General features: G+C 46.9%; 1 protein-coding gene across 1 annotated transcript; it reads right to left on the bottom strand.

Annotated features, from left to right (window-relative positions):
• Positions 1-5,774: 5,774 nt before the first annotated feature.
• Positions 5,775-6,701, bottom strand: LOC144254683 (olfactory receptor 6F1-like). The gene is given in 1 exon segment (XM_077798156.1): positions 5,775-6,701. A coding segment is annotated over 1 exon segment (927 nt).
• Between the last annotated feature and the right edge of the window lie 6,011 nt (positions 6,702-12,712).

Below are 12,712 nucleotides of genomic sequence, written 5' to 3'. Positions count from 1 at the left end.
GCACTGTTTTAGTTGGCAAATCACAGCTGTGTAAGGGCGTGAATGCGATGTTTTGATATACGCATACAGTGCAGAGCAGTTAAATCAATCTAGTTAACATAGCCCTCTCCTCATCTGTCATTTATTAAAAACTGTAAATAACGTTGTTATGTGTTTGCTGGTGTATTATAGTTATACATAATCTTGGGGTTTTTTGACATAATCAATGTGCAAGAAATATAATTTGCTGCACTTTATCTTTTTTACAGTGAGATTTAGTCTTTTAGTTGCTTTGAAAAATACAGCAGATTATTATTCCATCTAATCACCTTGACAAGTCTAGATAAGTATGTTTGTTTGTTTTTCCAATTCCTTACTTTCTGATACTTTAGGAAGCTCTGTCCTCCTCTTTTATAATCCAGTCCTGGAAGCCACCTCTCCAAGGGTCCCTTTGCACCCTCCTGGAGGGTTGTGTCAGACCTCATGGCTGGGAGCTAGGTGCTCTGGGTGCTCTCTGGGTGCCTGTGCGGCCGGGTGGATCATCTCGGGAGTCAGAGGAGGGCACGTGTGTGTATCCTCACCTTGAGAGCTCGTGTCTGCACGTGTTTATGAGTAGAATCATACACGTCTGCACTAGGTTCACACGAGTGCTCACTCAACTGGCAGGCTCTCCTCTGGGACATGCAGGTGACTCCCGTCTCTGCCGTGAATGGTGGTAAATTCCCATGGGGAGTGAGGGGCCAGCTGCCGTCTTCCTTCACCCACTGACTTCATGATGCAGCTCCAGCACACACAGCAGGGTCTGGATCATCAACCTTAGCCACACGGCATGCAGTTTCATCAGCTAGCATGCCGGGTTACCGTACAGGTTCTCTGAAGTTTAGTTTCACACCCTATCAATTTGCAAAGTGTTGCTCAGCATTCTTTCTCTCAAGATTCTTCCCTGTGTGTGTAATGTGCAGAGATGGTTTTGCATCGTTTGTTTTCTAACCTCATGGGCACGACTTCTGCCAACTCCCATGAGATATGCAGGGGGACATGGGGAAGTTATGGGCATCTGTGACAGCACATCCCAACATCTCACTGGACGGTTCATGATCTTCATGTTGTCGGTGTGCCTGGCCCAAAAGTCAGCCTTGACTCCTCTGTCTTTTGATGGGGACAGTGGCCATGTGAAGGACTTGTGCCTCACACAGCTTCTAGGAAATCGGAGCCTTTCCTGAAGCAAAGTCATATCTGATTAGTGTGGAAATAACCAAAGTGGTAAATAAAGCCATTGAATGAGGCCTGGCTGGGTGCTGCTCAGTGGGAGAGCCCCCCCCCCCGCAACTTATTGTAAAAGTTAATAAAGATATTTTCCTGTTTTCATTATTTTCCTCTGGACACCAATGGACTGTCGTACCATTTAGTACAATTGTGATGGTATCTACGCATCTGGAAAAAAAAAAAGAAAAGAAGAAAGGAAGGGATCTAACAGATGATAAATTCACTGAGGATAATGCAGTCTTTTAAGTATATGGGGTTAAAATAATTCTACAGCCATTTCGCAAAAATAACATGACATCCACTCCTTGTGCCAGTCAATGGAAAAAATGATTCTGAGATTACAATGTAACAGTTGAAATGCTACCAATAACTACTCTAGATGGAAAAGTGGGAAATGTTGCCTATCACCCAGGAGGAAGGACTGGCCTTCTAATAGACTCTCCAAATCAGTAGTGAGTCATGAGTGGAGGGCCACATCGCAGGTGAACTTCCTCACTGTTTCTGAAAGAACAATCAAGGCTTTCAGTAGGAGAAAAAATGCCCCCTTATTGAGGCAGCTCTGCATATTTATAGAGCCAGGGGTGGTTTGACAGTTGAAACAGTTTAACAATTTAATGGTTTTTTGGCAGCTGGCTTGGGGTGCGTTCTAATTGGTGGGTAAGGATCATGTGAGCCAGCAGGGCTCACCATTGGACAGCAGGATCATGTGAGCCAGCAGGGCTCACCATTGGACAGCAGGATCATGTGAGCCAGCAGGGCTCACCATTGGATGGCTCTTCTTGGGGGATGGGGAAGTTAGTCTTTGGAGCTGGGGCGACTCCCAACAGTTTCTATTCTACTGAATTGGTAAATTTGACCAAGGAGAATGTGTTTCAAATGTGTGGGGGAAAATACAATGAATAGATTCAAAAGGTCCAAATTAACTGAAAAAAAAATTTCAATGAATATCATAAGGACTTAATGTCCATAATTATAAAAATAGTAAAAAATGACTAAAGAAATAGCAAAAAGCCTAGGAAAAGAGGCAAAACCCCTCAGCAGCTCACATGGAGAGAAATACCCACACTTCTCGGGTGCATCTCTCAGGGTGAGCTCCACACTAGTAACACAGAGGCAGATTGAAAGGGCCTCCTCTGCCTTCCTCCTTGCAAAGCTGTGGATGCTGCAATCCCGCCCCAAAATGGTGAGCCTGGGCAGCAGGGCCTCTCAGACCCCCAACCCAAAGCCCACTGGGAAACATGGCACATGGCAACTAAGCTCCTAGTGCCTCCACCCGGTGTGCATTTCTAACCTGAGAATGCAGAAATCCACAGCTGGGCAAACTGATCCATCACAGCACCACTGCAATGGTAGGAAGTGGAAACTGCCACAGTATCCAGCAAAAGAGACTGAATAAAGTCATGGTATGTGCACCAGGGGAACGCTGTGTGGATGTGAAGGAGGCCAGGAGGTGGGTGCCCCGCTGGTGCTGGCAGGAAATACCACTAAGTATAAAGTCAGGCACGGAGGCCAAGCAGGGCACACTCCTAAGACAAAGCAGGGTAATAGGGAGATGGATCCTGCATCCGGAAAAGAGATAAGAAGTGTTTCAAAAAATTAATGGGCCACCTAAGATAGAGCGGGTAGAGCAGAAGGTGCTGAGCAGGTCCCTCCTGGGTGGAGTCTTGTGCAGTTCAACTGAAAGACACCCAAGATCTCCCTGTTCAAAGCCATGAAGCTAAGTGGTAGAGCCAGCCAGCGTGCTCTCGGGGCCTCCCATAGACCCCTACTGCTCTCAGGATTCGGACAGACCCTCCTGTGTGTCCCCAGCTTGCCACCTCCACTTCTGAAGACCCTCACGATGCCCCTCATGCTGCTCACATCCCTTCCTCCTTTATTTCTCCACTGTGTTCAGAATAAATTCCTCATATTTGACTCAAATGATTTGCTTCAGATTTTTTTTCATTAGAAGCAAGTTGCAGATGAAAAATTTTATGTTCTCCAAATCCAATCTTCCACTTTCCCCTTCCTCAGCACAGCCAGAGTTCCATGAATCCTGTTTGCATTCAGTCATATTTGCATGTTTTCTATATTCAAATGTACTCTTAAATGTCATAGTGTTTTTTGTTTGTTTGTTTGGATTTTTGTTTTGTCTCCTAATTTTTAAAATTAATTCAAATGACTGACTTCAAAACATATCCTGGGCTAGGCATGGTGGTACACACCTATAATCTCAGAAGCTGGGGAAGCTGAGACAGGGGGATCACAAATTCAAAGTCAGCCTCAGCAGTTTAGTGAGGGCTTAAGCAATTTAGCAAGACCCTGCATCAAAATAAAAAATGAAAAGGGCTGGGGATGTGGTTCGGTGGTTAAGTACCCCTGGGTTCAATCTCTCTCTCTCTCTCTCTCTCTCTCTCTCTCTCTCTCTCTCTCTCTCACACACACACACACACACACACACACACACACACACACACACACTCAAAAATTGTGTCCTACCAATGCATCCAATGCATCTGTTCCAGGGCACTTAGCATCTTTGAACACATTCACAGTCTCTCATTCTTTAGTTATGTTCTGTCTCCTCCCAGCAGAGTGTAAGGGTACATTTTTCTCCATCTTATTCACTCATATGTCCTAAGTGCATGCCAGCCAAAGAGAAGGCGCTCTGCACTTGTTGTACTTGCACACTATTTTGGGATATTGTATTTTCTGCATGGTTCAGAATTCATTAATCCATTTTGTACCGAGGTTTATTTGAATGCTTTCTGATTTTTAATATTGTAAATAACATTATATCCATAGAAATCACCTGGGGGTATTTGCTTAGGCTGACCTCCAGATGGTGGGGACAGCACTATGATCTTGACTAGGTGTTACCAGGTTCCCCTCAGTGAAGCTGATATGTGGCATCACCAAATGATTCTTTTCCCAGTCACACAAACGTAAAATGTTGTCTCAGTTTTCTATGAATTTACCTTTTGCTGATCATCTGTTACTTAGTTTCACTGTTAAATATATTGATTTATAAGTAAAATATATGTTTGTCATTTTTGAAAAAAATTTCAATTCCTTAACGTATTTTTGTGCCTTCTGACCTCTGTGGTGTCCGTGTTTTTCTGGGCTCCACTTTGTCATCTGCAACCTCCCCACTGTTGCCCCTTGCTGTCCAGGCAGAAGAGGGCGGCCACAAGCCTTGTGTTGAGAAATCCTGTGGATCAGTTATTGCTTGTGTCTGTGTAATCGTGGGGTGTCAGGTTCTTAATCCTGCTTTAATGGTGATTTGGGTCTTGAACTTGTCTTCTGTGCAGGTGGCATAAGCTCAGACTCCAGGCCTGCACTTGACGCGGGACTGCAAGTACTCAGTCCTCTATGGGTGACATGTTTACACTCAGGGGCTTGGCTTATAGGCAGGCAGTCACCTGCAGGTCTCCTAGAACCCAGTCTGTGCTCCCCAAAACCTCTGGGGACTTCAGACCTCTGTGAGCCCCGCATGCCTGCCGCCGAGGCTGAGCCTGGCAGCTGTGTTAGTTGCATTCCATTGCTGTGACCAAAACTCCAGACAAGAACAACCTAGAGCAGGAAAGTTTATTGAGTTCATGGTTTCAGAGGTCCCAGCAGTTGATGGCCGACTCCACTGGTCTGGGCCCTGGTGAGGCAGCTCATTCCAGCAGAAAGGAAGCAGAGAGGGGAGAGAAGGGGCCCAGGAAGATGCACCCTCCAGGCCTTGGTGACCCCTCCTCCAGCCTTGCCCACCTGCCCACAGCTACCACCTAGTTGGTCCTTTCCATCTAGGATGGGCTGCTTAGGTTAAGCTCCCACCATCCAGCCATTTCCCCTCTGCTGCCCCTGCATTAGCAAGAGCTTGGGGAGACACCTCACTTCCACACCATAACACCAGCCCGGCTTCACAGTGACAACAGCCAGACCATATGTGACAGTGGGACTGTGATTCACACCTATGAAACAGGACACCAAGCCTCCATGACCCACACCAGACGGTCGGGCATGTCAGCACTTCAATCAGAGTTCGTCACAGTGAGGGGGTCAGCTGCCATCAGTGGCATTTGGCAGAAATCCAGAGCAGGCAGAGAGCAGAGCCTCATAGCTCTGCCCGCAATGGCAGTGCTGGGCATGGAGAAGGGGGAAGCAGCCTGGGAGGGATGCCCTGCCTCCCAACACCTGCCTCCTGAGTGGCAGGGGTCACCTGGCCTGCTTTGATGGGCCCTGAGCTTTGGCAAGGCCCCCTTCCCTCTGTATAATTGCCCCCAAGTTTATAAAGAAAAGCCAGGGGGAGAGCTAATTTAATGTATGAGGTTTAAGTTCTGTTTTAAAGTCTTAAAAGCTGCTGTTCCCGTTGTGTATGGATGTATGGCCAGCATGCCCACTTTGTGTGCTTTGGTTTGGGTCTTCAGGCTTTCTGTGTCTGTGTTCCCTCTTTTCCTCTCTCTCCCCGAATCAATGGCTGCTTGCCTTCAAGCATCCACATTCCCACTTGTTGCCCCGGGAAGGTGGCAGGGGCTGTGACAGGGCACAGTTGTGCTACAGAGCTATTTTCTCTTCCACTTCTTCCGTAGAGTCTCCCTGACCTCCTGGTTTCGGAGGGTGTAGATGAAGGGGTTGAGAACTGGGGTCACGACGGTGTTGAGGACGTGCACGGCTTTGGTCAGGTCCAAGGCGTCCTTGATGGAGGTGCGCACGTGGAGGAAGATGGTGGAGCCATACCAGATGAGCACCACGGTGAGGTGAGAGGAGCAGGTGGAGAAGGCCTTGCTGCGGCCACTGGCCGAGGGGATCCTGAAGATGGTGTGGATGATGTAGATGTAGGAGACCAGAGTGATGAGGCAGGAGCTCAGAATGACCACGGCAGCAATCACAAAGGCCACCAGCTCCACCACCTGCGTGCTGCTGCAGGCCAGGGTGATCCAGGGCGCGATGTCACAGAAGAAGTGGTTGATGGCTCAGGGGCCACAGAAGGACAGGCCGCTGATGAGGGCCGTGGGCACTGCAATGGACAGGAAGCCACAGACCCAGGAGCCCAGGGCCAGTTGCACAGAGAGCAGGCCACTCATGATGGCCCCGTAGTGCAGGGGGTAGCAGATGGCGAGGTAGCGGTCGTAGGCCATGGCGGCCAGGAGGAAGTACTCCGTGCAGCCCAGCGAGAAGACCAGGTACATCTGCAGGAGGCAGCTGATGAAGGAGATGCTCTGGCTCCTCCCCAGCAGGATGGCCAGGGCTTTGGGCACTGCGGCCGTGGTGTACCAGACCTCCAGGAAGGACAGGTTGCTCAGGAAGAAGTACATGGGGGTGTGCAGCTGGCGGGAGGTGCTCACTAGCAGCAAGATGGCCACATTGCCGCCCACTGTGAGGATGTACATCACCAGGAAGAGCAGGAAGAGTGAGAGCTGCAGGGCCTGGGGCCCCGGGAAGCCCAGCAGCAGAAAGCCCCTGCCCCCCGTCTCATTGCCAGCATCCATGGCAGGGACCTGCAGACCAGGAGGCAGAGGACCTCTCAGCCTTGACCATACCTTGGAAGGACTCACAGAGAAGCATCATGAAAGCTGGTGTCTGCTGACCACTGGCTTCAAGGTGGAGTCAGGCGTGGTGAACATGATAGTAAAGCACAGAGGAAAGCATCACTCCAGTTGACCAACAGCCCAGGAAACTTCACATTCACGAGTCACACCCGTCTGGGCCTCCTGCCGCACTAGCTGGGCCCACCAGCACTCTGTGACCCTGGAATAAAGGCACGGGTCAGAAGGCAGCCCCCAGACATAAGTGCTGACCTTAATCACCCATTGTAGGCTTGGCTTCTCCACTGATTCTCTAAGTTATAAGCTCCTTCCCCATAAAGAACATTCAGAGGTCAAGTATAAGAATTCTGATCTGTTTTTTTTTTTCATATTTAAATTTATTAAGGCAATGCATTCTTCTCACAAAAAAGAAGCAAAAGTCCATATTGAACAAAGCGCTTAACCCAATGGGGACATCCTGACCCTCACGGGGAAGCGGGAGCAGGGAGCCAGTTAAGAACAGGATGTCATTCTGAATGTCATTCCCATTCTCTAGTGCACCCTGGACACCACATTGCATGTGTTGGTAAGCTGTTCCTGTCAGGCATGCAGGTGACCAGAGCCTGCACTTGGGGGCAGACTCTTGAGCAGAGACCACAGGATCGGGGTGTCTTCACTCCACTTCACTCTAGAGAGCAGGAGCTTTCCGTCCCCAGTACCACCCTCCTCACCACCCCATGCCACATTTCCTCCAGGAAACTAGAATTTCTTGCACATGTCCTGTGTCAACAAGCACATGAAGAACCCAGGCTGGGTGGGTTGATGCGTCCACAGCTTGGGTCTACCTAATGTCCGGCAGAAGGGGCCTCTGACCTCCTCCAGGCAGTGCTTCTCAGGCCTTAACGGGCACCTGAGGGTGGAGTCCAGGGCAGGTGTAGTTCATCCTCTGAGGGTGGGGGAGTGTCAGTGGGTCTGCACTTACACAGCTTCTGGAAGTGGACACTGGCTGGACCACACCTGAGGAATGGTCTAGCAGCCTTCTCCTTTATAAAGCCATCCCATTGTACCTGGACTTGTACAGTTATTATAGACCATTTAAAGTCGAAGGCAAATACCCTGAAGCTCAGAGAGTGACCTGTTTTGCCCAGGTTTGCTTGGCTGTCGGAAGGGAGGGTACAGAGCACTTCACCCCCAGATATGCTCCTCTGGTGATAGGATTATTTTTTGACTGAAGGCAGCTGGAAATAAATAGGAGCTATAAGGAAATCTCCCTGGCTGCTGGCTCCACTGGGACAGGGTGACCTGTCCCCAAGGCGATGACTGTCAGCCCAGGGACCCAGAGGAGCCCCGATGACGAGCCATGCAGAAATGACCCTGGCCTTCCAGCACTTCCCACAGTCAGGCTTTCCCTCTGCCTGCCTCTGCTCTGAACACTTACTCTTTGTAAAGACACTGCCTGAGTCCACCTTTAGACCCCTCCTCTGAGCTACTCACCTAAGTGCTCCCAAGTGCATGGATATTTTTAATAGACTGAACAGTGCTTTTCTTTTATAAATTTGTGTTTTCTCTAATTGACAGGGCTCCAGCCAGTGAGTCTAAGATAAGTGGAGGGGAAAAGATTTCTTTCATGCCCACTGTAGTTTAAAAAAAAAAAAAACCCACATTGTTAATTATCCTAATGAAGAGAAAATTGATCTATATATCAAGGGTGACTCAGACAAGAAGAAATACAGAGAAAAGATACTCTTTAACAATATGTGCTACATAATGCCTTTCCCTAATTTCCCAAAGCTAACACGTTTCAGCGCCTGTGTCATTCACAGGAAGTTAGTCAGTCTGCAATTGTAACAACTGCTTGCAGTTGGAGCACTGAGTGCACATGTTCTGTTCTCCTGGGAAACAGGAGCCCAGGAGCACCTGGACTGTAAACCCAGGCCAACCTGTGGCATAGCTGGGGCTTGGTACCCATGCCCCAAGCATGGGCCTCGGGGTGCAGATGAACCAGGCAGCCAAGCACAGGCAGAGGCACAGACCCTCCCCTATCCTCCCCCGTCCTCCTCTTCCTCCTCTTCCTCTGGTAACTCCGGGTGGCAGGTGCCTGCCTTGCTCCCAGAGGGAAGAGATGCTGCACAGAGAACAAGTGCCTGGCCATGTCCTCCTGTTCACCACCCTCAGATCACGTCCCCTTGTCCTCTAGGCACCTGGTGGTTGCCCACAAGCCCTCAGATCTCGTGCTCTGGGTCTGAATCCTGAGGACTCTGGGGCACAGCACAGACTCTTATACACTAGGAACAAGCACAGGTGTAAAGAACCTGCCCAAGGTGGAGTGGTGCTCACCAGCCCTGGGTTCCCATGGCAGAGCACAACTTTTAACATAGGAAGATTCATTTGAAGTTGTGACTATGTCATCTCTAAAAATCTATGTGTCTATCTTTCTATAGTTGAATGGGTTTTGAACTCATTCTAAGATGTTCTTGGCACATGATTGAAGAGTTTTTAAAAATCAGAGAAAGACATGGTTTGATTATTACTTTCGAATAAATTTTCAATTTATTTTTAAAATTAATTACTAGGGTTGTTCATTTTATAAAAAAATGCATGTTGATTTACTGACTAGATATGATACGTAATTTAAATACCCAGAAAGTTTAAATGAATAAAGATAATAACTATTCTCATACCCAATGCAACGTGTCATTAAAAATGACTGCACTCAGGTTGTTTCTGTTGCAGGCAGACAGGAGGCCCCTGGCGGCTGGCCACAGAGCTCAGCGTGCAGAGTGGAGTTGTGTGGAGTGCTCAGACAGTGGCCCTCCCACGACCCCGGGGCATGCAGCGCCTTCCCACCCAGAGCCACTCCACACTCACCTGTCCCTGCTCTTCCCTTCCATGGTTTTCTCCCTGACTTTGATTACCTCTCCCCTCCCTCCTGACTTAGATCACCCTCTTCCCTCCTGGCCTCTCATTATTCCATGGGTGCTGGTATGCAGGATGCTTTGGCAGGATCTTCCTTGGTCCTCAGACCTCTCAGGCTGTTCCTTGTTCCTTTGGTCCCATCCTGCTGAGTCCCCTTACAGCCAACCTGCCTCCTGCTATCTTGTGTTTTCTCTGCCTCCTGAGAATTCAGAGCCTCCCACGGAAATGCTTTGCTGTTGAGTAATTAGGTGTGGGGAGCCCTGGGGGAGGAGGCTCCCTCTGTCCCTCGGGTATTTGGGGTCAGTTCACCAGGACATGGCCTTCTACTAAATCTTCCCAGAGCAAGGCTTCAGAACCTTTCCAGTCACTTGAGAGAGAAATCTAAATGGCAAAGTTACCAAAGAAAGAAAAGGGTATTTCTCTGGCTTTATATGTTAATCATTCATAAAATCTGAAAAAACATAGAGTAGTGTTTTTGTTTTGTTTTGTTTTTGTTTGTTTGTTTTTAGAATGAATAATACAAATTAAAGTGTAAAGGAAACCTAAGCACATCTCAAAATCAAAGGTGAGAGATTGGCCTTGACATGGGTGAGGTCCTGGGCTCTATCCCCTAAAATAAATCAGACAGGAAGTTTGAACTAAGAGACAAATTAGTAATATTTCATGCCCAGATATTGTCCCAAAGCACCACCTATAATGTCCTCATTGTATTTTTATTAAATCTTTCAGTTTCATGGTGTTGGGACCTCCTATGACTGAAATAGAGTTGATTGTTCAACAGTGAAAAGAAAATTAGAACTTCATGTTCTATTGGTGGGATAAGAATTAAACTATCCTTGTTAGGAAGCAATTTTTTTTAATAAAAATTATGGGGCAGTTGGCTCAGAGCACAGAGCCCCCCTCCCCACATTAAACAGCCCCAGATGGATGGTATGTCTAGGAACACCAACATTTCATGAATTTGTCAAACTCAAGAGTTCACAAGAATCAGCGGTGTCAAGAATGGGAAATGGGAGTTTTCTCTACTGCCAGATTTGTGGTTGGTGCTTATTGCTCCAGGAGTGAATGCATCTACAACTCACGCTATTCCTACGATTACTACCTGCAGTGATGCCTCATGGTGCACGGCTGGAGGATGCTATTCCTGCCCTCTGTGTAACCCTTGTAAGTTCTGGGTTCAGCCTAGGAGTCATCATGGTCTGTCTTACAGCCCCAGGTCTGGCCGCCCCACACCCAGTTTCCTGCAGCAGCACAGACCCCATGATCTCAGAGTGCCCTTGCTCTCCGGAATCCACAAGGACCCACACCAGTCACTATCATTTGCCCACAATGTTGGTGGCACTTAGTATTGCTAGAACTTGAAAACTTTTTCTAATAACTATAGTGGAGTGTCTAATTTGTACTTTGTTGTGCCTCTTCTTTTTCATTCCTGAATTTGACCAAATTTTAATATTTCTTTGCCTTCTGGGTATTTTCTCTAAATTGCACATGTATGTGCTTTATCATCAATTCATTTGTGTTTTTAAATTATTTTATCTTGGGCTGGGGATGTGGCTCAAGCAGTAGCGTGCTTGCCTGGCATGCGTGCGGCCCGGGTTGGATCCTCAGAACCACATACAAACAAAGATGTGTGTCCGCCAAAAACTAAAAAATAAATATTAAAAAATTCTCTCTCTCTCTCTCTCAAAAAAAAAATTTAAAAAATTATTTTATCTTATCTACGAATCCTGCAAACTGATGATTACACATTGTTGAAATATTGTCTGAGACTATCTTTCAACATCATGTATATGTTGTTAAAAAACAAGTCCAACTCTTACTCAGTCACACTTACCAATATTTTCCTCCCAGGCTTTTGCTTTGGGGGTTTGTTTAAGCCATTTCTTATGCCAACATATCTTTTGAATTCTTTTGGAGTTCTCACTAACAAATTTAGGAATTTTATGGGGTGTTTAAGCCATTTCTTATGCCAACATATCTTTTGAATTCTTTTGGAGTTCTTACTAACAAATTTAGGAATTTTATGGGGTTTTTTTGAGTGATTTATACATGATATTGGGAGTCGTGTGAGGCAATCATGCAGCAGTAAATAGAATTTGTCCCACTGCAGCCCCAGTACCTTCCCTGACCCTCCCCCATCCCTGCCCTTCCTCTGTCTACAGGCTTCCTTCTGTCTGTAGTTATTTTTTTAATGCATGCTTTATAGGTATACAAAAGGTGAAAGTCACAGTTATCCCCCCTGTGCTCCTCTGATCTCCTTTTATTTTCAAGAGATTTCCCCATTCCCTTATTCTCCTATTTTTATCCAGCTTCTGCATATGATAGAAAACATTCCACCCTTGACTTTCTGGGTCTGGCTTCTTTCACTCAGCACGATGCTCTACAGCTCCATCCATTTACCAGCAAATGCCAGAACTTTATTCTTCTTTGGGGCTGAGTATCTATACCACAAATTCTTTACCCAATTAAGGGCATGAAGAGATTAGAAAGAAGGTCTTTGCCAGCTGCTCCTCTAGCAGAGTATTAATATGCACAACTTAGAAAGGAAAAAAAATCCACCAAAAACAACAGCAATAACCGCCACCAAAACCAAACAATCGAGTTAATACCTGGGCAAAGACCTAAAAAGACACTTCTCGAAAGAAAAAATACAAATGGCCAACAAATACATGAAACATGTTCACCATCCCTAGCCACCAGGAAATGCAGATCAAAAGTATGTTGAGGGCCTGGGCTGGGGCTAGTGTAAAGTGTGTGTGAGGCACTGGATTCCATCCTCAGCACCACATAAAAATAAATAAAGATTCTGGGTGTCCATTTACAACTTAAAAATACTTTGAGATTCCATCTCACTCTAGTTAGAAAGACAATTATTAGGAATACAGTTAATAAGAAATGTTGCTGAGGATGTGGGGAAAGGTAAGTTCCCGCCTTGTTGGCAGGACTGAAAATGAATACGAATGCTCTGAAAAGAAGTATGGAGGTCCCTCAGAAAACTGGAAATGGAGACATCCGATGACCCAGCTGTCCCACTCCTTGGTGTTCATCCAAAAGAACTA

The sequence above is a fragment of the Urocitellus parryii genome, chromosome 1, assembly GCF_045843805.1.
Source record: "Urocitellus parryii isolate mUroPar1 chromosome 1, mUroPar1.hap1, whole genome shotgun sequence".
Classification (NCBI taxonomy): domain Eukaryota; kingdom Metazoa; phylum Chordata; class Mammalia; order Rodentia; family Sciuridae; genus Urocitellus; species Urocitellus parryii.
The sequence above is the reverse complement of the archived record's forward strand: the minus strand, read 5'-3'. Positions and strand labels throughout refer to the sequence as shown.